Consider the following 26250-nt stretch of genomic DNA (forward strand, 5'->3'; position numbering starts at 1 on the left):
TGAATAACAAACATCAACATATTGTTGTTTAAATTAATTATACACCATTTGTGCACTTCACTTTCCATTAAGATAATAATAATTGATCAATGTAATGCCATCCACACCCAAAGTAATGGACACAGAAACAATTATGTATTTTAGGTTTCCTGTCAATCCTGTCATTTCTGAGAACAGTAACTGGCACAGCATTGTACACTGTTTCATATCAAAACAATTAATTGTTTTAATTCTGAACAGGATTTCAGACAAAGTGAACACTGTAATATAATGTAGACAAAACATATATATGAAATGACAGATAACTTAAGCAGAAATTGTGGAAATATGGGGCGAAAATTTATGTTATACTTAGAACTTGTGGTTGGCCATTATTCTAAAAAAAAGAGGAAATTAATTGTAAACTTTTAATTTTCTTCAGCAACATGAAAACAATACCAAAGAATGAACTGAAGTATAAGGTGAGCATAGGCAAAAACACTATTTGACCAAAAGAAATGTTGAAAATAATAGAAATTTGATAAACCAAACAGTCAATGAATGATCAGAGACCAAGAATATATGTATCCTACTCCGATTCATCTAACTATCCCCAAACCTTTTCAGAGAAGGGTATCATATTTTAACAATGTCATCTATATCTTGTATGGCAGACCCTAAAATGGGGTTTTAAAGGGTTCTTTAAAGCTGACCAGAAAATGTTCCAGTCTGGAATATACTACCACCTGCAATCTTCCACAATGGAAACTAGATTTTGCTCAAAAGAATTTTTGTATACAAAACAAGGGTCAGCTTGTAGAAAGCAGTAAGTTCACGTCTTTTTCTGCACTTTTCAATAGTTACATGTTGCTTGTGAACATGTATAGTACTGACATGTTAAAACCAAGAGGAGAAAACAAAGGTTTAAAGTTTAAAACCATGGTGAAAAGCTGTAGAATCACAGGAAGTAACTGACAGTTACCATCTTTTATGTTCTAACAACTCCCAGTTTCTGTCAACACAACATGAAGATTTTTTTACACATGGAGGCTACAAATCTAATTTACTTTGTAAAATTCTCTTTCTGCATTCAGGAGGAGTAACATTTGATCAGATTTCGTTTTCGTTAATTTCCCCACTCTGATGCTCACCTCCTGCCCTCAAGGGGGCCACAACTTCCTTTATAAAACATTCATCCTGCAATGCTTTAGACTCAAACTCATCTGATCTGAAGAACCATATTCATCCTCAAATAATCCCCCCAACAACACCTAATCCACTTTCATAGGTAATTATGATGACCATGAAAGGGGTTGACTAAAGTGGACTGTAAGAAAAGGGGAGATAATCAATAACCTTGTAATAATTAGGTCAATGATATAGGTGAAAGTATCAATCTTAGTTATAATATAATACATGTGATTCACACAAGTGTTATTACAAATCCTTGGTATTCACATATTTCACACAGTTGACAGCATGATTTCAGAATTTCTTAGTCACACCAATGTAAAATAGTATGTCATTTCAAGGAGCTACATGCATATTTCCTTGATCATGAAATGGCACTTTCAATTATCTATTCCTAGAAAGTTACATATTGTACACACTGGCAATACTTTAATTACTTTGGGGTGAAAACACCTCTTTTAAGGAAACAGTAAGTATGTTAAACCCATTTCACTCTTGATCAGTATGTACAACTTACTTTTGTTTTTCACTCTTTAACTCTAGAACAGGGCCCGTATTCATGAAACCGTTCTCATGCTCAAGCATGAATTTTGTGCTTAAGCTTTACGTCTTGTTTAAGTTAAAAATTAATAAATACGGCAAATTTTGCAGAAGATTTCAAAACAATTTTGAAAGGACTTCAAGTCAAAGCTATGTTAAAGGTTTAAATTTTTATTATTTTATATGATTTAGGTGAATCATAAAAAAGTTTGCTTGAGCACAAAATCTATGCTACAGCATGAGAATGGTTTCATGAATACGGGCCCAGATTTCCCATTTTTTTTTTTGCATCAAGTTTGAGTAAGATTGGCTTCAGCAAACTCAAGTTTCTTCCACAAAATGGATTTTTCATTATAGCAACAATAACCTCAACCTTTGACCTCTGTATCTGAAACGTAATCCCTGGCTAGCACTTTTAGTAAGAAAGCATTGTATAAAGTTCGAGCTTGATTGGGCCAAAGGAACCCAAGTTATATCACGGAGACCAATTTTCTATTTAGAGTAACAGTAATCTTGTCCATTGACACTAGGAACTGAAAAGCAAGCCATTTTAGTAAGGAAGCATTGTATGAGGTTTGAATTTGATTGGCCAAAGCAAACTTGACTTATTGTATGGAAACTGATTTTTCTATCTATAGTAATAGTGATCTTTACTTTTGACCTTCAAAGCTGAAAAGCAACCAAAAAGCATTGCATGAGGTTTGAGTTTGATTGGCAAAAGCAAATTTGAGCTATCACACAGAAACTGATTTTTCTAAATATAGTTACAGTGAAATGACCTCTGACTTTCAAAACTGTAAAACAATCCTAAGTAAACACTTTCGGTAAGGAAGTACTTTATGAAGTTTGGGTTCCATTCGCAAAAGCAAGCATCTCTAGTTTTCATACAGAAATTGATTTTCTATTTATAGTAATAGTGACCTTGACTTTTAAAGCTGTCACTCAAAAAATAACCTTTACAAACTGACATCTATATGAACTGAACCAAGACATACCATAGTTGACCTACAAATGCATTAATGCATGTCACACAATGGCAACATTTCACATATAACCTTTCCGACCAACCAGACCATAAAATTCATGTATTTTGATATAAACCATCGGACTACTCCCTCGACGTTTTTGGTATCACAATTCAGCTTTTTTTTAATTTCAGGTAATTCCTTTTCCTTTAACTAAGGCTCATGTTCTAGGTGTTGGGAACCATATACTGTAAATATAATTGTTAATTTTGTCACATAAAAATTTAGGACATTATCAATTTTGTGTGTTCACAAGAATTAATACTGATTTGTTACATAACAACATACAAAAACTCGAATTAGTGCAATTATATTTTAGCACAATATTTTGAGAACAGAAAGCTTGAACAATGTTACCACTGAAGTACAATCACCATTTTCAAATAATTCAGATTTCTTATCTCAGACAATGAATGCTTTTACAAACTATTATCGAAAATGTGGAAGTTTTTACATTGATGAAATAGTGAATAATTTATCAGTACACGACATGTTGTTTATTTGAAAATGATATGACAATCACTCTGAATGGATCAGAAAAGGGGAGCAAAATTTGATTACTTTGTCAGAACCGGAGAACCTGCATTACGGCAACTCCAATAAGTTACACCAGGGAAAATTAAATTACAAGTCACCATTATGAAAGTTATCTGGATAATAGCAGGTTGTTTACACTGACATTTACTGTCATCTGAACCTGTGCAAGATATCCAAGTCAATGCAAGACATAATAGATCAAGCAAATGATACCACCAGAATAAGCCTTACGCTATATAATGTTTATTAAACCCATTAAAACCTGCTTACACTCGTTAAATTGCCATGCTTGCTCATTATCTTCGTAATTACAGTTTTCAATAAAAAAAAAAACACTTTTCTGCTGCTGTTTACTAATGGACTAGATTATTACAGATTCTGACCAAAACTGGTCAAATTTCTTCGGTCTATATATGGAAGGACTTCAGATTTGAAATATTTATAATAAAATCCCCTGCTGGGTTTCAATCCCTTTGGGGACTAATTTCTGATGTAAAACACTACATGCACCTTCATGCATCTATGCTCCAGATCAATTTAGTCAAAACCTACTCAGCTATTCCTGACAAATTGTCTTGTAATAAAGTCCACTGTAAAAGGAAAGATAAAATACAGTCCTTGTTTCTCAATCTTAAGTCAAATCAAATTGCAAAATACAACTACTATGCCAATAATTTTAGTTGTGAACACTTACTCGAAGAGCCTCCATTTTTCCTCCCAACATTGTCGTCAGTTTCTCAGCCATTTCAGTTACCAGGGTCATACTGTTTACATGGCCAAACTTCATGATTCGATCATCATAAAACTTTTGGTAACCCTGTATAATACAGAAAAGTAATAAACAATACAACAAAACAACGAAACTAAAGTATGTAAAAACATTCCTTTTCCTGCGGCTCAAATTTCAGTGTTTTTCCAAAATATTTATGGGCTCAAATTTCAGTGTTTTTCCAAAGTGTATCTGGGCTCAAATTTCAGTGTTTTTTCCAAAATGTTTGTGGGCACAAATTTCAGTGTTTTTCCAAACTGTTCATGGACTCAAATTTCAGTGTTTTTCTAAACTGTTCATGGGCTCAAATTTTGTGGATTTTCCAAAATCACACATTTTCAAGGGGCTCAAAATTTCATGGATTTCCAATAACATAAATTTTCATGGGCACTTGATATTGTGGATAAACCTCGCTCACAAAATCCACTGGTATCATAGTCTGTATCAACATTTATCTATTCATTGTTTCATGGACACGTAAGAATTTAGAGGTGGATTTAGAGTGCCCACAAGTTTAACAAAAATCAATCCCCCAAGAAAATCATGATTCGACAGCGTGGATGAAAAAAAAAATCAGTCAGATGGAAAAACAAATATCCATACACCAGTACTAGACCATACCAAGGTTTTTTTATGAGTACCTGCCTGTCATGTGTTTGTGACTAAAACAGATCATCTAGAACCATCATTTGCAATTGCGTACAAGTTGATTTGAGATTGAAATAAAAATCACATTCTCATGGACTTAATAAATCATATCTTTTTAATATGAATCACAATAATATCTTCTAGACTTTTGCAGTTACTTCAAAGCCATAGCAGAAGTCTTCAATAGCATTTTGCATCCTGGGGTTGATAGGTCATCGGGTTATAGGTCAAATTCTAGAATGACAGCTATGCTTGTTTACAATACGTAACTTACAAGAAGTAATAATTTGGGACTATAAGAATTTGGTCAGCATGCAATGGTCTTTGCTAATATTTAACAGTACAGACACCATTGGAGATATTGTTAAGTAAACTGTACGTAATGCGTAGACAATCTGTAAAGGCACCCAAGCCAAACAAGTTCTAATTTTGCTATTTTTTTTTTACATTTTTTGAAAATATACAAAAAAAAATTAAAGATTATCTGTGAATATTTCAGTGACAATCTTGATAAATTGCCCTCCATTGTCAGTTATATCATTGAACTTTGGTCAATGTAACGGTTTCCACTTCGTAAGAGTGCTGCTTATATGTGGATCAAATTGGGAAAAAAAATGTAAAATCAACTGTGCGACTTATATATTGGTGCGATTTATAACCCAGAAAATACAGTATTAATGTTTGAAAAAAAATCTTTGAATAGTAATGGTGACCTTGACCTTAACATATGCACCATGAAACACAAACTCATTAAAGGTTTGTCATCGTATGGTTAAAATTTGCATAAAATTTGATAATGGCTACTTGATAACATACCAGAAAATTAAAAATGGGGCTCTCCCCAGGGGTGAAAATATCTTAAATGATAATACAAGAAATTGTATGCCAAATATAAACTACCAGACCATCAATTTCATCCTATAAAATTGTTTAGGCATCACATACGTATGTACAATACAGAAACCGTCACAGCATGCCATCAATTTTTTTTTAATTAGATAAAACCGTTACAAGTAAGACTACCTACATCTTGTACCACAGCTTTACATAAAGCTTATGCTACAGATCACATATCAATGTACGGAGTTTATAATGAGTTACATCTGCATTACACTACTTTAATCAGAAGGATATCAGATTGAATCTATACTAATAACATCAATCCAAGTTAAAAAATCCAAGTAAAATTCTACTCCTCACTAAAATCAATACACTGTTAGAATTACTAAAGTTAAAACAGGATCACAGACCAGTCGCTCTCTACTTTCTCATACTGGTCATGTGGGTTACAACATGCAAAATCTCCTTATTGTAGAACATATAGCCCCAGTGAGTTTTACACTTAAATTCAATCTGTACCAGGAATATGTAACAAAAGGGAAATGTGTCCTACTGTCTGTAGTGCAGCCTTTTTAATCAATCTCATGAAAGGCTACCCTTCATAAAGTTTCCAGAAAAGTAAAAAAAAATCCCGCTAGACCTGTAATTATATCACATAACAGACTCACTTTAATAACACCCTTTAATCATTAATAATGTATGTGTGCATGCTCTCCGAACAAATCACAGAATATTCTAGAGGGTTCGTGGTGATGAACACTACAAGGCTTCATTAGATGCTTTAGAATAAAAAGTAATGTACCATTCTAATTAAAAAGGAAAATAAAATTCCTAGTATGTACGGATCGAAACTGTTGAACAAGCTGATCATAAAGTTTGGGAATACTTGTAAAACTTTAAGTCAGTTAAAAAAAACTGTAATTGATCGTGTTGAAACTGTCCAAATAATGTAACATTCTACAAACTGTAAAATCCTAAACAGGGGTATATATTTCTGTTGGGAGATTAATCTTTTTGTTGGGGGACTTTTGTCAGTTTCCTCGAAAAAACTGATATTTTGAAAAACTATGAAAAGAATGCCATGTGGAAATATATACAATTTTACTGTACTGTTGAAATCAGCCCCTGTTCCAGCAAACAAGGTTGCATGTACCTTTGGATATGTAGAGAAATTGAGACTTCTGTTGCTTGTACCCTAAGATTTGTAGAAAAATGAAATTGAGACTACTAATAGATAAAGCTAATTTTACCAGTATAAATGCGACAGATACCAAATAAGAAGTAGTGTACAATTGATTTTAAGCGCAGATAGTTATAATGATCAGTACAATGTACTGAGTGTGTGTTCATTTCTAACAGACAAATGACAATTTGTTACTAATTATGTCTACAGACAAGGAGAAGCAAATCTGGTCGTTCTAGGTTGGTAATTGATTGCAAGACATCTATTATGCTTAGCCTCTGTCAGACAATATATAGGCTGTACCTAAATGTAGCCTAGTCTGATTACACATCAATCCTCACCATAAACACAAACAGCAATATTGGGATAGACTAAGTTCAACATTCAAATGTATCAGTAGTGTGCACCTAAATGCAAATCTTCTATTGCCTTTCTATCACCATTCATTCTTGTCTTTACCTATATCTCTTCTCCATCATCATTCATTTCTGTCTTTACCTATATCTCCTCTCTATCATCATTCATCCTTGTCTTTACCTATATCTCCTCTCCATCATCATTCATCCTTGTCTTTACCTATATCTCCTCTCTATCATCATTCATTCCTGTCTTTACCTATATCTCCTCTCCATCATCATTCATTCTTGTCTTTACCTATATCTCCTCTCCATCATCATTCATTCCTGTCTTTACCTATATCTCCTCTCCATCATCATTCATTCTTGTCTTTACCTATATCTCCTCTCCATCATCATTCATTCTTGTCTTTACCTATATCTCCTCTCCATCATCATTCATTCTTGTCTTTACCTATATCTCCTCTCCATCATCATTCATTCTTGTCTTTACCTATATCTCCTCTTCATCACCATTCATTCCTGTCTTTACCTATATCTCCTCTCCATCATCATTCATTCCTGTCTTTACCTATATCTCCTCTTCATCACCATTCATCCCTTTTTTACCAAAATCTACTCTCTACCTCTTTCCTTTCTTTTATCCTGCAACTGGCACTTCCATTGTCTACAGCCTGTAGTGGTCAGTTCTATTTTCACCTTGTCAGACTGTTGGCTAGCTGTCAGCCTTTTCCCTCTTTATCAGACTGCCTACAGTGGTCAGTTTCCTTGTCAGACTGTCCACTAGCTGTTAGTCCTTTCTCTTTATCAGACAGCCTACAGTGGTCAGTTTTCTTTTTTCCTTGTCAGTTTGTCCACTAGCTGTTAGTCATATCTTTATCAGACAGCCTACAGTGGTCAGTTTTCTTTTCTCCTTGTCAGACTGTCCACTAGCTGTTAGTCCTATCTCTTTATCAGACTGCCTACAGTGGTCAGTTTTCTTTTCTCCTTGTCAGACTGTCCACTAGCTGTTAGTCCTATCTCTTTATCAGACAGCCTACAGTGGTCAGTTCAGTGTTTCATATTTATCAGGCTTTTACCAGCCATCTTGTCAGTCTACACAATACATTTTTACTCCCTATATATCTCTCCTCTTTGTTAAACTCTCTGCTTGTTGTCAGTTTTCTTGGTTACTCTTTGTTAGGTTTTAATTAGTCTTTTATCAATTTTCTTAATTGGTTAAACCTTCTGTTAAGCAGGTTAAAGAAAACTTTCGACAACAAAGGGGTTGCTTAATTGTATGTATTATCAGACAAGAATCATCAGGGAATGTTCTAGCCTAAAGGAACTGTGTCACTGTTGTGTTTCATCCTTACCGTCGTCAGCGCACTGCTGCCTGTGTAATCCTCTGCAAGTTTTTCCAACTCCTTATCCAACTTCTCTGCCCATGTCTGCACACTGAAATGTAATATCAGCGATACAGAGTACACATGTTTAGTTTCAATTAAATTCTCAGAACCAATACAGATGCAACTCCAGCTATGTAATAATGCTTACAGGTTAATACATAATGCATACTGTGAACTCATTCATTTTCATTTGGGTTTTATTTTCATTTATTTCATAGGTACTCTAACGCAACAATAGAATATTTCCACAAACTGTTCAATTAAGTAGGAGCAGATTTATTGAGCTATATTTATATATGAAATGAAGCATATATACATGTAACCACAAAAAAAAATTTTTTTTTGAAAAACCGCAAAAATTATGCTCTGCCAAAATATCTGATTTTATAGTTCTTCACATTTTTTCACCGAACAATGTAGCTGTAATTACATCTTTTCTGGAAGAAATGAAGCAACAGTGACAGGTAAATATATATGTAATGGAATAGGGAAAAACATTCCTGCCAAGTGCCCTCAGAATCAAATCCAGTTTTCCTGCATGATGGCCCACAGCTTATCCAAATGAGCCAAAGACATATGCTCTGACAGAATCCATATTTTACACAATGTACAGGTCACACTAACACTCTCCTTTTTAAAGCCATTGAATCAGCATACTTAATGATACAATATAGCTATCCTTCATTGTTCTGGATAATGAGTGTTCTATATAACATTGCAATACCAATGAACAGAATGAAGACATTCACCAACAAAACATTGTACCACAGGTACTGTCCATGGTAATAACCTCATGAACAATTAATCCTGGGAATTCTCATATATCAGCCCTGACAAAAAAATGGGGCAAAGCCACAATTTGGCGGGTTGCAGGATGAGTGCAATGTTATATAGTATTTATAAGACAGTTAAAGGTGTTTCATTTGTTGAGTATGTAGAATATTTGTTATAAGAGAGAAAATTTGGTTGTATTTTATGAATTGGTGCAGAAGAAGGGCATTTGAAGAAAGAAGTTGCAGCCATTTTTAATTCAGAGATGTTCAAAAAATAGACAATGGACATCTAGGACCCTTCCCTGCCAAACTGCGGAAAATGACTTGTTCCAAAGCCTGGAAAATCCAGAAAAATGTCCGGAATTAATCCATAATATCAGGTGCACATCTTCAATATCTATATATATATAAACATTCTACAAAGTTTCAAGCTTCTACATCAAAAACTCTAGGAGGAGTTGATTCTACAAAACTGGTACCCCTTTTCCCCACCGGCCCGCCCAGCCACCCACCCGACATTCACCATACTATAACCAAGATTTGCACTATGTGCAACCCAGCCAAAAATGGACCCTAAGGCCCATGAAATAAATGGGACATCAGCTACAGGACAGACAATGCTTGGGACCCTAAGTCCTTACTAGACAACACTTGCTAGTATGGTATATGTAGGGGACCAAAAAAGTTTAGCCGGTTGAGTATTGTCTGTGTAACCTCAGGTGGAAGTCTGAGATGTGAGATTTCAATGCTCCCTACCAGCAGCAGTTTGTGTTTATCAGAAACCTAGTACAGTTGATGTAGAAGATCACAAAAGCTTAGTCGGTCAAATATTGTCTTGTGTAAACTCAGGTGGAAATCTGAGGTGTGAGATTTTGATGCTCCCTACCAGCAGCAGTTTGTGTTTATCAGAAACCTAGTACAGTTGATGTAGAGGATCACAAAAGCTTAGTCGGTCAAACATTGTCTTGTGTAAACTCTGGTGGAAATCTGAGGTGTGAGATTTCGATGCCCCCTACCAGCAGCAGTTTGTGTTTATCAGAAAACGAACCAGTCTGCACTGTCATAGTGGTAATTTGTCCTCCTTATAATAACCTGCATTGTTGAATTTTGTGCATCATATCAACTTCAATACTAACACACTGACAATTTAACTATATAGCTGTTATCACTATGTTATCATCTAGAATACAACAACAGGTGTTACCGGTAAAATATACAGTTGAATATTGATTTTTATCACGATTGCCTTGTTATTCAGTGAATATACCAGTTTCATATTACACCGTTTAGTGTCGTCACACAATCATGCAAGGATGACATTATGATGTAACAATGGAGACTGTAGACATCAAGCAGACAATTATATCATGTTAGACATAAAAGTGTCAATTTTCTACCATATTTGCTTGAAAAATCGACCCTGTAATAAAAAAGATATTAAATTTGTTTCAATTTGATGTGTGATTTATTAAACTTATCACAATTTTTTTTCATTTTAGCCAAACAAAAGCTTGCTAAAATTAATTTTTTAGGCTTTCATAAATTCACATACCAAATAGAAAATCCTACATTTTTGCATTTAGAATTTTTCACATGATATCACATATCTGGATTGATGAGTGTCCACAATTATAGATTTAATGGTAAACTAAGAGTGACATTTTCACTGTGTGTAAACTTGTATCAAGCTTGGTAGAACAAAGAATTTCATTGCCCAGAAAACCACAGTTCAAAATAATTTTCTACAGTAGAATTTTTTTAAAGCACTTCAAAATGGAACAGAGTTGTTTTAAGCATACATATAAATGGCTTAAGCCTTTGTGATAAAAGGGTACAGCATAGATACTCTGGCTGATCAGAGTCCTGACATTTGTGAACGGTTAATACAATTTGTTGTTGATATTTTTAGAAAGAATGTGAGAGCTGTAGAGCAATACAAATATATCTTATCCCAATTCAAAATTACAAAATATGCCAGCCCAGCCTAAAAGAAGCATACCTTGTTAAACACATGTACTTTATAATTTTTTCTTAATTTTGCTAAGCTTTTGGTGTGGATGATAGAGCTATTTCTGTGTAAACTTGTACATCAGTAACTATATACCACATAATTATACAATAGGATATTTTATGAACACAGGCATTTAATTGCTTCTATATCCATATCATTACTGGTATGCAGTATAAAATACATAGTATATTAGGTTATACCTCCAGTGACTGATTTATAACTGGGTAAGTAATTAAATTTTATCTCCCGATTTTTCCAATAATTATCTATATTATCTGACTATATCCTGGTATGGACATTTTTAATGTTGTAAAACATCAAAACTAATATACCTATAACAGTTTATCATATGACTGCTGTCCTGCCATTTTATCCATCTGTTACATAAATTTGCTTCAATATACATGTGTTATATAACCTATCTGTGTTGTGATTGGTTGATTCCATGTGACTGTACTTGAATGTATGGAAATGACCTACTTTTTTAATACAAGATATAGTAAAAATAGCAGCTCCAAAAAACCATACAAATAGATCCACCATGACTCTGACCTTTCACTGCAGTTTAAACACAATGTTTAGTGTAAACCTCTACATTGATACTTTCCATATCAATATCAACACTAGTAAGTTTCCTGTTAAAAGCCCATCATGGCTGCCAGTTGTACCCCTAAAGGAATCACAAGGAAACTGTACATTTCTTACACCATTAATCTCTTTGACTCTAACAATTAATCATCATTGCAATTTTCCGTTGATAAATTATGGTTTTGTTTCCTTGATTAATATTTTATTATCCGTCCATCATTATTGAAGTATACTGATCAACCATAGGTGTCATTCCCTGAAACCTCCAATCAGAGAGATCTCCCTGATCACAAATCAAGGAATAAATATGTGACATGTTTTGTGGCATTTTTCTCTTTCTGGATAAAAAACTGGTATTCAATTTGGTGCCATGAAAATAAATAAAAACAGTGATTTGGTCTTTTATTCAAGTAACTTATTCATGCTTGCCTAGTCAAACTGAATTGTTTTGATACAACAACGATTTGTGTTCTGCATTGTACAAAGAGGCTTCTCTCGTCATAGCAGCCAAAACATCCTCAGATGGACAGAAGTCAGTGCATTCAGTCATCATTTTTTGTTTTGTACATAATAATGAACATGTTGTATCATGTCCAATTTCTAAACAAATATGAGTTTGTGCTTTTTTAACGTGTTTAAAGTTTTCACATAGCTTTTTAATGTCTTAACAGCACTTTTACCTTGCTTGTGTTTTTCAGACATACAATGACTTTAAAAATCATTTAGACCCCCAGACAGAAACAGAAATGTTGCAAAAACATCATTTGCAACAAGAGGCCCATGGGCCTTAACAGTAATCTGATTATAAAGACCTATATATGAAAAAAAGGCCTAAAACAAATTGCTCAACTACTCTGAAGCTTTGAGGACATTGCTGGTTCAAATTGACATTTTCTGCAGACTTGAAATCATATTCTTTAAACATACACAACACAAATGCAATTACTCCAGACATATTGCTTTTTGAAAAAGAAATTTTAAGATCTCAACCCATTTGACCGAAAGGATCTTTAATTAAATTCAAGGTCACTTATTTGAATAAATTGGTAGCCCTTCATCCGCTAATGTAAAATAACCAATATCAACAGGCTTCGATCTTCATATTGCCAGACTTTGTTTGAAGATTTTAACTCATTTGACCCCTTTGACCTTTAAAAAGAAAAAAGGTCAATCACATGAACAAAATTGGTAACCCGTCATTTCAGCATGCCACAGGCCAAATATCAGCACCCTAGGCCTTTTGGTTATTGAGAAATATTGTTGGAAGATTTAGACATATTCAATACCTGTTACCTTGAAAAATTGACAAGGTCGATATATGATCAAAATTAGTAGCCCTTCATCCATCCATGCTAAAGGTCAAATATCAGCACTGTCTGGGCCTTTTGGTAATTGAGAAAAAGTCATTAAAAGGTTTTTACACATTTGTCCCCTATCACATTGAAAATGGATCAAGGTCATCCATATTAACAAAATTGGTGACCCTTCATCACAGGATGCTACAGGGCCAATATGAACACCCTGGGTGTTTTGATTATTGAAAATAAGTTATTTAAAGATTTTGAGATATTTGAGACCCTAACGTTGAAAATAGGTCAAGGTAAATTATTTGCACAATTCCGGTAGTCCTTCATCCAAGCATGCTACGGACAGGCCCAGTAACAAGACCTTTGGCCTTTAGGTTATTGAGAAGAAGTTGCTTATGCATTTCAACATATTTGACCCCAGTGACCATGAAAGTTGGTCAAGGTCATTAAATATAACAAATTTGGTAGTCGTTCATCCATTCATGTTACAGGCCCAATATCCACACCCTGGGCATTTTCGATTATTGAGAAGAAGTCATTTGAATGGAAAGTTTATGCACAGCCGACAGTGTCAGATGAACTAAAAAGCATGTTCAGGTCCAATGATACTAGCCAAAATACATTCAAATCTCTTCTCATTTGTCCGTTTTGTTCTTAATCTGCTAATAAATTGCCATTTTTTGTGTCACCAGCAGGTCCCAAAATGGAACATTTCCTCTGTGGTATAGACATACTAACACTGATCAAGATCATGTGAACTCACATAGTTTTATTTGAGAAAAATAAGTATTACCTTCCAAAGGAAAAAAGGAATTTCCATTGCCACAAATTTGTAAACAATATTGTTGTCACACATCTATTAGAGGCATTCTGAAGTTACATTAATCAATCATGTAAACGTTTGATGCACAGCGTTACACAATGTAATGTTGAATACACGGATAAAAACACTGTAAATAAACAACTTTTTTCATGACTTGAGAAACTGAGATCAAGGATAAATATCTCCCCAATTCAGGAGATGTACCAAATCTGGGAAAATGACTAAATTTGGTAATTTTCCAGGGCTACCCCTGAGATTAGCAGATGATCAACATGATCATCAAATGTTAAATCACAGTTTTCATAAGAAATATTCCACAAAAATTGCTTATCACATAACTTTGATGTTTTGTCATATAATATGTCAGTATCATAGATATGACAAGCTTTAAATGATACTCTTATGATGTCATATATCTATGGTGTCCCTTAGTCTTGTGAAATGATATTACAAGGTAGCTGAAATGACTAATCAATTCAGTAAATTTTGTAGGATTTTTTGCTACAATTTATAAAATTTCAATGAGCCTCATTGCTAAGATATATAGTAGACTCTCAAAATTTCAGTGAATCTTAAATGAAAAGTATGAGTCCACAGCATGCAATGATATTGTACCAGTATGTTTTAAATCTTACACTGTTCAGGATTGCAAAACATTTTTAATTGAGGAAGACAATGTGGTCTATTGGTGTATGAATTGAGCCTTTTTATCTGACATTGGAGATCACTGTATAATGACAATAGATACAACATATATACTATCTCATGTATTAATTGTAGCAACCAGAGATACAGCAATATTTTCCTTTTCTGTAAAAGATGATAAAATAAAATAATTATAATATGTATTGTGACAAGTTTCACTATAAGAATGATGTTTATGTAAAATTTCAGTTTCAATTCATCATACCTGTCAACAATTCTAAAACATGTATATGCTATATCCTAATTTAATTTGAGGAATTTTTGATATATTTGTTTTCATTTTGTATTGCTTTAAAATTAAGTAAATGGAATGTAATACACTACATTTCTGTCAGCTCCTAACATCAAAGGCTGCTTGTGTAAATATTTTTTCATGGCCACTATGTATACTAGTGATGACTGAAAATGTTAGCAAAATACTGTGTTGATTTTATCTTTTTAATTATAGAAAAATAATAAAATCAGAAACACTTCTGATGAGTAAAGCCTAAGCAGTTTCATATGAAATCTTCAGATGCTAAACAATTTGTTTTGTTATTTTTTTCAATATATATAGCAGAAACTACAAATTTTAACTTTCTAAATATATGTTAAATATATCATACCACTTGGGGTACAATTACGACAAGTAAATCCAAATCTGCAACCTTCGGATCAATAATATTTCTGTAGATATGCATTGTGTTCATCTAATGATATTTTGGACATTGTAACAGCACTGACAAAGTAAGACAATTTTTCACCTGTGCTTTGTCTTCATTTTGTGTAATTAGACAATTTGTTACTATGATAATGTCTAGGATTTCCAGCTGTCTATCAGTATTACTTCCAAGACATGATTCACATAGACAATATAATTATATATAAACCTACCAATGAAGGTCTTCCGAAAACTGCCCAGACATCTCGTTTCATCAAGAAATCACCAAGTGTACTTTTTGAAAGACTATATATAACTAAATGTATGTCAAATATATGTTCAATTTTTCCTTTTTTCTTTTTTACATGATATGGTCAATCAACATATACATATATTAATGATTTCATAAAATCAATGAACACACCATCAATCAGCTGTTTATGAATTGTGACACATCATCTGTCAGTGAGTAACAGGTATACAACATCACTTGTGATAACGAGGGTTTCTCTACATTAAAAACAGGGATAACCCTTGCCTGGGCCCAGTGAGCCCCTATAAACCGAACCCTCTATGTTTCTATTTTCTATCAATCTTATATAGAATACTAGTGCACCTTATTTTTGACATTGGCCTAACATAACTGAAAATGGCCAATTGCTCTGATCAGCTTGCTGGACTTTGCTTGAATGGCAATATTGCCATGATGGATCAATTAATATTGTTTTGAAAAACATCTTTTTTATGTTAGATAACAGATGTTTGAAATTCTTAATAGTACATCTAACTGAAAGATCTAGATATGACAGTGTTTCTACTTTTCTACTCTCCAAGGTTATAACCTGAATTATGTTGGGTGTCTAATGTTTGCGTTAGAACAAGGGATCTGAAAAGCTCTGGGCAGATATCATGCCAATTCTATAACCATCTGAATCTCCTGAAGCAAAGTCATGGGAATAAGGCTGCTGTGCAGATCATCTGCATTAACATATATAGCTATTCCTAATTTTTGAAATAAATACGTGTAGGCCACCTGATGAAATGTATTTCGGAAGTCATAATCCCTAATTTAACACTCTCTTATTATGTGTATAATACATTTCAAGTTTGACCTTCATACCATTATCTTAAGAAGTTTGGACATATTTTCAGCAGTGCATGAAAAAAAGAGTGATATCAGTAGGATACATCATTTTTTCTATTTGAATGGCAAGGCAATTTTCCCCTTTAACTTTCCTCAAACAAAGACCAGGAAAACAATAGTTACCCCCTCAAAGCAGCATCATAGTGTTTGTAAGTATATACTTCATTTTGACAACATGAAATTATCTTAAACTCAATATCATCAATCATTTACACAGCCCATGGAATCTAAGAGTCATATACACTGGATGCTCTACAGTGAATTAAACTTAAGTGGATGAAATTGTCATGATACACCTTGCAGAAATACTGATGTAGAAGTTGAGGGTTCATGTAAACTTACTAGCCTCAGTTTGTGGGAATTTCCCTTTAATTGAGCGGTAGAGTGTCCGGCTAGATACCAAACTAACGCTAGTTTGAACCCAAGCTGTGTAGGGTGTTCTTTTCACTCCTTCCTATTACAGAGTATAGCTAGTTAAATGTAATTAATGTATTACTGAGTTGTTGAATTGTAAGTTACTGTTTTTATTTACAGAACTATCAATTAGTATGTCCAAATTATGATACATACCAAAGCTTTTCCAATACCGATACCTCAAATCCAAACACCTTCTCCTGCACTGACAGAAAGCTACACATGAACATATAGGACATCTCAAGTGACAGATCGAATTCTGTATTCCGAATGTTGTTTACGTTTGGCGTAGTGACATGAAAATTATTTCACGAGATAACATACCTAGTTTAAAATGAGCACATTCTTTTTATTAGTGGACACAATGTTGTGGCCGATGACGACTGTTTACAAACGAGAACCGTCCACAGGCAGGATCGGGTATCGAGGTGAGGTCCAGCGGCTGACAAAGCGATGTTTAGACGATAAAAATAGGACTATATTAGCTATAAAGTAACTATTATATTATACTTACACACTTAACTCTGGAAGAGTCTCAAAATTGCCAGGTTGTATTATACAGACGACGAAAACTAGTAAAAATAGCTCCAAGCACAGTTGTCTATATGTCATGGTCGCCATGTTGAATACCTACAGCCTCGTTTTCACTCTTATTTCCCCTTTCGGCAATAATCACTCCAGTGAAAGTGATGTGAGTGTGAACGTGGTGTGTATCACAGCTTCTGATAGCTTCGGAATATGATCTTACGAAATATACCCAAGTGTACAGAATATTGACAGAATCCTCTCACGATCTCCACATCGCTAGCTGCTGCTCACTGATTTAGCCTCATGTTTTATTATATATCTCTCCAATACCTATACTCATTCTATTAAGTATAGCCGGCCCAGCCTTTCAGCATAAATTCTTTCTGAGTCCAAGAATTCAATGATAGGTCTATATCTAGAGAGATCATTCACTTCTTTTATACATTTTCCCTGTGGCAAAGGATTGAACCCCATTGACAATACGCGCCGTTACATATACACTGAATTGAAATAAAGAGAACAGTAACCCCGGATGTCATTTCTATACTCTCACAACGTCCTACATCCCATGTGTCCTACCTACACTCACCTATTGTCCTACACCCCAGGTCTCCTCCGTACACTCACCTATCGTCCTACACCCCATGTGTCCTACCTAAACTGACCTATCGTCCTAAACCCTATGTCTCCTCCCTACACTCGCCTATCGTCCTACACCCCATGTGTCCTCCCTACACTCGCCTATCGTCCTACACCCCATGTGTCCTCCCTACACTCGCCTATCGTCCTACACCCCATGTGTCTTCCCTACACTCACCTATCGTCCAACACTCCATCTGTCCTCCCTACACACCTATCGTCCTACATCCCATGTGTCCTCCCTAAACTCACCTATCGTCCTACACCCCATGTGTCCTCCCTAGACTCACCTATCGTCCAAAACCCTATGTGTCATCCCTACACTCACCTATCGTCCTACAACCAATGTGTCCTCCCTACACTCACCTATCGTCCTACACCCCATGTGTCCTCCCTACACTCACCTATCGTCCTACACCACGATATATCTTCTCTATACTCATCGCCCTACACCCCATGTCTCCTCCCCACACTCACCTATCGTCCTATACCCCATGTGTCCTCCCTACACTCACCTATCGTCCTATACCCCATGTGTCCTCCCTACACTCACCTATCGTCCTAAACCCCATCTGTCCTCCCTACACTCACTTATCGTCCAACACTCCATCTGTCCTCCCTACACACCTATCGTCCTACATCCCATGTGTCCTCCCTAAACTCACCTATCGTCCTACACCCCATGTGTCCTCCCTAGACTCACCTATCGTCCAAAACCCTATGTGTCATCCCTACACTCACCTATCGTCCTACAACCCATGTGTCCTCCCTACACTCACCTATCGTCCTACACCCCATGTGTCCTCCCTACACTCACCTATCGTCCTACACCACGATATATCTTCTCTATACTCATCGCCCTACACCCCATGTCTCCTCCCCACACTCACCTATCGTCCTATACCCCATGTGTCCTCCCTACACTCACCTATCGTCCTATACCCCATGTGTCCTCCCTACACTCACCTATCGTCCTATACCCCATGTGTCCTCCCTACACTCACTTATCGTCCTATACCCCATGTGTCCTCCCTACATTCGCTTATCGTCCTACACCCCATGTATCCTCCCTACACTCACCTATCGTCCTACACCCCATGTGTCCTTCCTACATTTGCCTATCGTCCTACACCCCATGTATCCTCCCTACACTCACCTATCGTCCTACACCCCATGTGTCCTCCCTACATTCGCGTATCGTCCTACACCCCATGTGTCTTCCCTACACTCACCTATCGTCCAACACTCCATCTGTCCTCCCTACACAACTATCGTCCTACATCCCATGTGTCCTCCCTAAACTCACCTATCGTCCTACACCCCATGTGTCCTCCCTAGACTCACCTATCGTCCAAAACCCTATGTGTCATCCCTACACTCACCTATCGTCCTACAACCCATGTGTCCTCCCTACACTCACCTATCGTCCTACACCCCATGTGTCCTCCCTACACTCACCTATCGTCCTACACCACGATATATCTTCTCTATACTCATCGCCCTACACCCCATGTCTCCTCCCCACACTCACCTATCGTCCTATACCCCATGTGTCCTCCCTACACTCACCTATCGTCCTATACCCCATGTGTCCTCCCTACACTCACCTATCGTCCTAAACCCCATCTGTCCTCCCTACACTCACTTATCGTCCAACACTCCATCTGTCCTCCCTACACACCTATCGTCCTACATCCCATGTGTCCTCCCTAAACTCACCTATCGTCCTACACCCCATGTGTCCTCCCTAGACTCACCTATCGTCCAAAACCCTATGTGTCATCCCTACACTCACCTATCGTCCTACAACCCATGTGTCCTCCCTACACTCACCTATCGTCCTACATCCCATGTGTCCTCCCTACACTCACCTATCGTCCTACACCACGATATATCTTCTCTATACTCATCGCCCTACACCCCATGTCTCCTCCCCACACTCACCTATCGTCCTATACCCCATGTGTCCTCCCTACACACTCACCTATCGTCCTATACCCCATGTGTCCTCCCTACACTCACCTATCGTCCTATACCCCATGTGTCCTCCCTACACTCACTTATCGTCCTATACCCCATGTGTCCTCCCTACATTCGCTTATCGTCCTACACCCCATGTATCCTCCCTACACTCACCTATCGTCCTACACCCCATGTGTCCTTCCTACATTTGCCTATCGTCCTACACCCCATGTATCCTCCCTACACTCACCTATCGTCCTACACCCCATGTGTCCTCCCTACATTCGCGTATTGTCCTACACCACGATGTGTCCTCCTTACACTCACCTATCGTCCTACACCCCATGTGTCCTCTCTACATTCAACCATCGTCCAATACCACGATATGTCCTCCCTACACTCACCTATCGTCCTACACCCCATGTGTCCTCCCTACACTCACCTATCGTCCTAAACCCCATCTGTCCTCCCTACATTCACCTATCGTCCTACACCCCATGTGTCCTACCTACACTCACCTATCGTCCTTCACCCCATGTATCCTCCCTACACTCACCTATCGTCCTACACCCTTTGTGTCCTCCCTTCACACACTCATCATCCTACAACCCGTGTGTCCTCTCTACACACTCATCGCCCTACAACTCGTGTGTCCTCTCTACACAATCATTGCCCTACAACTTGTATGTCCTTTCTACACACTCATCGCCTTACAACTCGTGTGTCCTCTCTTCACACTCATCGTCCTACAACTCGCGTGTCCTTTCTACACACTCACCGCCTTACAACTCGTGTGTCCTCTCTACACACTCATCGTCCTACAACTCGCGTGTCCTTTCTACACACTCATCTCCTTACAACTCGTGTGTCCTCTCTACACACTCATCGTCCTACAACTCGCGTGTCCTTTCTACACACTCATCGTCCTACAACTCGTATGTCCTTTCTACACACTCATCGCCTTACAACTCGTGTGTCCTCTCTACACACCCATTGTCCTACAAATCGCGTGTCCTTTCTACACACTCATCCCCTTACAACTCGCGTGTCCTTTCTACACACTCATCGACCTACAACTCGCGTGTCCTTTCTTCACACTCATCGCCCTACAACTCGCGTATCCATTCTACACACTCATCGCCCTACAACTCGTGTGTCCTCTCTACACACACTCATCGCCCTACAACTCGCGTGTCCTTTCTACACACTCATCGACCTACAACTCGCGTGTCCTTTCTACACACTCATCGACCTACAACTCGCGTGTCCTTTCTACACACTCATCGCCCTACAACTCGTGTGTCCTCTCTACACACACTCATCGCCCTTCAACTCGTGTGTCCTCTCTACACACTCATTGTCCTACAACTCGCGTGTCCTTTCTACACACTCATCGTCCTACAACTCGCGTGTCCTTTCTACACACTCATCGTCCTACAACTCGCGTGTCCTTTCTACACACTCATCGTCCTACAATCCTTTCGTCCTACAACTCGCGTGTCCTTTCTACACACTCATCGACCTACAACTCGCGTGTCCTTTCTTCACACTCATCGCCCTACAACTCGCGTATCCATTCTACACACTCATCGCCCTACAACTCGTGTGTCCTCTCTACACACACTCATCGCCCTACAACTCGCGTGTCCTTTCTTCACACTCATCGCCCTACAACTCGCGTGTCCTTTCTACACACTCATCGACCTACAACTCGCGTGTCCTTTCTACACACTCATCGCCCTACAACTCGTGTGTCCTCTCTACACACTCATTGCCCTACAACTCGTGTGTCCTCTCTACACACACTCATCGCCCTACAACTCGCGTGTCCTTTCTACACACTCATCGCCCTACAACTCGCGTGTCCTTTCTACACACTCATCGTCCTACAACTCGCGTGTCCTTTCTACACACTCATCGCCCTACAACTCGCGTGTCCTTTCTACACACTCATCGTCCTACAACTCGTATGTCCTTTCTACACACTCATCGCCTTACAACTCGCGTGTCCTCTCTACACACTCATTGTCCTACAACTCGCGTGTCCTTTCTACACACTCATCGCCTTACAACTCGCGTGTCCTTTCTACACACTCATCGTCCTACAACTCGCGTGTCCTTTCTACACACTCATCGCCCTACAACTCGCGTGTCCTTTCTGCACACTCATCGCCCTACAACTCGCGTGTCGTCTCTACACACTCATCGCCCTACTCTACGGGATATCCTCTCTACACAATCATCGCCCTACTCTACGGGATGTCCTGTCTATCCTCACTCATCGTTCTACACCACGGGGGACCTTTTTACTCCTCGGATGGCCTCTCTACACTTATTGAATTTTTCAATAAATAACTCATTGATTCATAAGAACAAAATATCTATCAAAACAGTCATTGATCAATATCAATAAGAAAGTTCACTTATTGTTTTTTTTATCGATAAATAGATTGATTGTTTATAGATATTGACACACCTCGTCCTTTCCCTGGGTCGCTTGTCAGGGACTGCGTAGCTGTGTGGCAGGGTATTATTACCTGTACGACGGCTCACCTAGTTTGTTTACCGAAACACAAGTAGGTAAGTAGTACGCATGCAATACACAGGTATATAATTGGTTTAAACACGACCCAGTTTCAATGCCGAAACCCAGGTATGTAATTAGTGTACAAGTAATACACGTTGTATTTTACTAGTTATATACAATATAATCACATATGTAGACCACCAACACAGTTTCACTACCAGAACAAAGGCATGTAACTATGATTACCTGGTAATCAGTTTTTCCATGTGTTTTTATATTCACTACTTGACCAGTTTGAATATGTACTCAGTTAACTATATGTACGTCAATTTCCTCAAATAATTACATTCTTTGACATGCATTCCATATTTGGTTAAGCGTGTTCAGCTTTAGGTTACGTATTGACTAGTTTCGCCTTAGGTTTCGACTGGTCTGAATTTTCCATTTATTGATTGTACAATGACTGCTTCTCAAATCTATGATGTTTACCACAGTAAAGTTGTTTTGAATATTATGTCGTGGTTCCCGTAATATGTATCAACAGCTGATACAATTATCAACAATACACCATTTCCATAAATGTACGACGATGCGGGCTATGGGGGAGTTTTATGGCCTGACCTTGGTCCACATTGTCTTTTATCTCCTTGCACATTTTTAACGGCCTCCATGTAAAAAAAACTGCCTTGCTCGATGTGTGCCATCGATTGCTTTGAGTTTCATTATGTCACTTTTAGCACATTCCCTTGTTATCATTACCTATAATTACTTGATGTTCAGTGTACCCACCTTCATAGACAGGCATGTCCGTCTCCGTAACTCCTCTCCTGCCCGGGTATCGTCTCACTTAGTTATACCCGATGTTCGGTGTACTTACCGTGACGTCTGTTCTTACTTAGTTATACCCGATGTTCGGTGTACTTACCGTGACGACCGTTCTTACTTAGTTATACCCGATGTTCGGTGTACTTACCGTGACGACCGTTCTTACTTAGTTATACCCGATGTTCGGTGTACTTACCGTGACGACCGTTCTTACTTAGTTCTGATGTTCGGTGTACTTACCGTGACGAGTGTTCTTACTTAGTTATACCCGATGTTCGGTGTACTTACCGTGACGACTGTTCTTACTTAGTTATACCCGATGTTCGGTGTACTTACCGTGACGACTGATGTTCGGTTCTTACTTAGTTATACCCGATGTTCGGTGTACTTACCGTGACGACTGTTCTTACTTAGTTATACCCGATGTTCGGTGTACTTACCGTGACCACGATGTTCTTACTTAGTTCTTACTGATGTTCGGTGTACTTACCGTGACGACTGTTCTTACTTAGTTATACCCGATGTTCGGTGTACTTACCGTGACGACTGTTCTTACTTAGTTATACCCGATGTTCGGTGTACTTACCGTGACGACTGTTCTTACTTAGTTATACCCGATGTTCGGTGTACTTACCGTGACCACTGTTCTTACTTAGTTATACCTGATGTTCGGTGTACTTACCGTGACCACTGTTCTTACTTAGTTCTGATGTTCGGTGTACTTACCGTGACCGACTTAGTTATACCCGATGTTCGGTGTAGTTCTGATGTTCGGTGTACTTACCGTGACGACCGTGTTCTTACTTAGTTATACCCGATGTTCGGTGTACTTACCGTGACGACTGTTCTTACTTAGTTATACCCGATGTTCGGTGTACTTACCGTGACGACTGTTCTTACTTAGTTATACCCGATGTTCGGTGTACTTACCGTGACGACTGTTCTTACTTAGTTATACCCGATGTTCGGTGTACTTACCGTGACGACTGTTCTTACTTAGTTATACCTGATGTTCGGTGTACTTACCGTGACGACTGTTCTTACTTAGTTATACCCGATGTTCGGTGTACTTACCGTGACGACTGTTCTTACTTAGTTATACCCGATGTTCGGTGTACTTACCGTGACGAGTGTTCTTACTTAGTTATACCCGATGTTCGGTGTACTTACCGTGACGAGTGTTCTTACTTAGTTATACCCGATGTTCGGTGTACTTACCGTGACGACTGTTCTTACTTAGTTATACCCGATGTTCGGTGTACTTACCGTGACGAGTGTTCTTACTTAGTTATACCCGATGTTCGGTGTACTTACCGTGACGACTGTTCTTACTTAGTTATACCCGATGTTCGGTGTACTTACCGATGACGTACTTGTTCTTACTTAGTTATACCCGATGTTCGGTGTACTTACCGTGACGAGTGTTCTTACTTAGTTATACCCGATGTTCGGTGTACTTACCGTGACGACTGTTCTTACTTAGTTATACCCGATGTTCGGTGTACTTACCGTGACGACTGTTCTTACTTAGTTATACCCGATGTTCGGTGTACTTACCGTGACGACTGTTCTTACTTAGTTATACCCGATGTTCGGTGTACTTACCGTGACGACCGTTCTTACTTAGTTCTGATGTTCGGTGTACTTACCGTGACGAGTGTTCTTACTTAGTTATACCCGATGTTCGGTGTACTTACCGTGACGACCGTTCTTACTTAGTTCTGATGTTCGGTGTACTTACCGTGACGACTGTTCTTACTTAGTTATACCCGATGTTCGGTGTACTTACCGTGACGACTGTTCTTACTTAGTTATACCCGATGTTCGGTGTACTTACCGTGACGACTGTTCTTACTTAGTTATACCCGATGTTCGGTGTACTTACCGTGACGTCTGTTCTTACTTAGTTATACCCGATGTTCGGTGTACTTACCGTGACCACTGTTCTTACTGAGTTATACCCGATGTTCGGTGTACTTACCGTGACGACTGTTCTTACTTAGTTATACCCGATGTTCGGTGTACTTACCGTGACGACTGTTCTTACTTAGTTATACCCGATGTTCGGTGTACTTACCGTGACGACTGTTCTTACTTAGTTATACCCGATGTTCGGTGTACTTACCGTGACCACTGTTCTTACTGAGTTATACCCGATGTTCGGTGTACTTACCGTGATGTCTGGTTACCATGTATATTTTTTTCAATTATTTAGTGGTTTTTTTCTGTTACATTAAGGGTGGTCGGATGGCCGGGTGGCCGGGTGGCGCAGTGATAACGCGTGGTAACCTTACCTTAACCTTTCACCTAGCCGTCCGGGGTTCGATTCCCGGAACGGACGTGAAAAGGTAACGGGTCACCTGCCCGGCCACGTGGGTTTTCCACGGGTACTCCGGTTTCCTCCCTCAATAAGACTCCTCTCGGGCCAACATGAGTGATTAGTATAAACTGAAATGACTTTTATAGTTATCTGATTACATTGTCTATTTTTAATGAAGAGTGATTATTTCTTATTTTGGAACATTTTCTTCGGGTTGGTAATGTCAATAGAATGGAAGTTCTTATAACACAACCAGTAGAAGAATTTGATATAAGCAAAAAGACTAAATGACGAAATACCAAGGAAAGGAAGAACGAAAGTTGTCATCAAAGGCCTGTCAGTGATCATTTAGAGGATTTGCCGTGGTCATAGCGAGAAACCTCACAAGACATTCCGAAATATCCTAGTCTACCCTAAGGATAAAACACCCAAAGAAAACGTCGAAGATTACATATGCAAAATCAGATGCAAGAATTGCGACGCATCATTTATCTGAATAACAGGCAGGAGATTCGGGGTCAGACTCAATGAACATCAAAATGACGCCGAATCCCAAGAAGGCAAAAAATTAACTAGATCAGAGTGAAA

General features: G+C 38.0%; 1 protein-coding gene across 1 annotated transcript in view; it reads right to left on the minus strand.

Annotated features, from left to right (window-relative positions):
- LOC132544255 (voltage-dependent calcium channel subunit alpha-2/delta-2-like) overlaps positions 1-17482 on the minus strand; it is a 107606-nt gene extending 90124 nt beyond the window's left edge. The window contains exons 1-3 of the mRNA XM_060207827.1: positions 17376-17482; positions 8424-8505; positions 3967-4089 (exon numbers count right to left, since the gene is read on the minus strand). Of these exons, the coding sequence (XP_060063810.1) occupies positions 3967-4089; positions 8424-8505; positions 17376-17482 (312 nt within the window). The remainder of the gene's footprint in view (positions 1-3966; positions 4090-8423; positions 8506-17375) is intronic.
- Positions 17483-26250: the final 8768 nt, after the last annotated feature.

Source organism: Ylistrum balloti, unplaced genomic scaffold (genome assembly GCF_031769215.1).
Source record: "Ylistrum balloti isolate Yb309-2 unplaced genomic scaffold, AGI_CSIRO_Ybal_v1 Utg369788, whole genome shotgun sequence".
NCBI classification, from domain to species: Eukaryota; Metazoa; Mollusca; class Bivalvia; order Pectinida; family Pectinidae; genus Ylistrum; species Ylistrum balloti.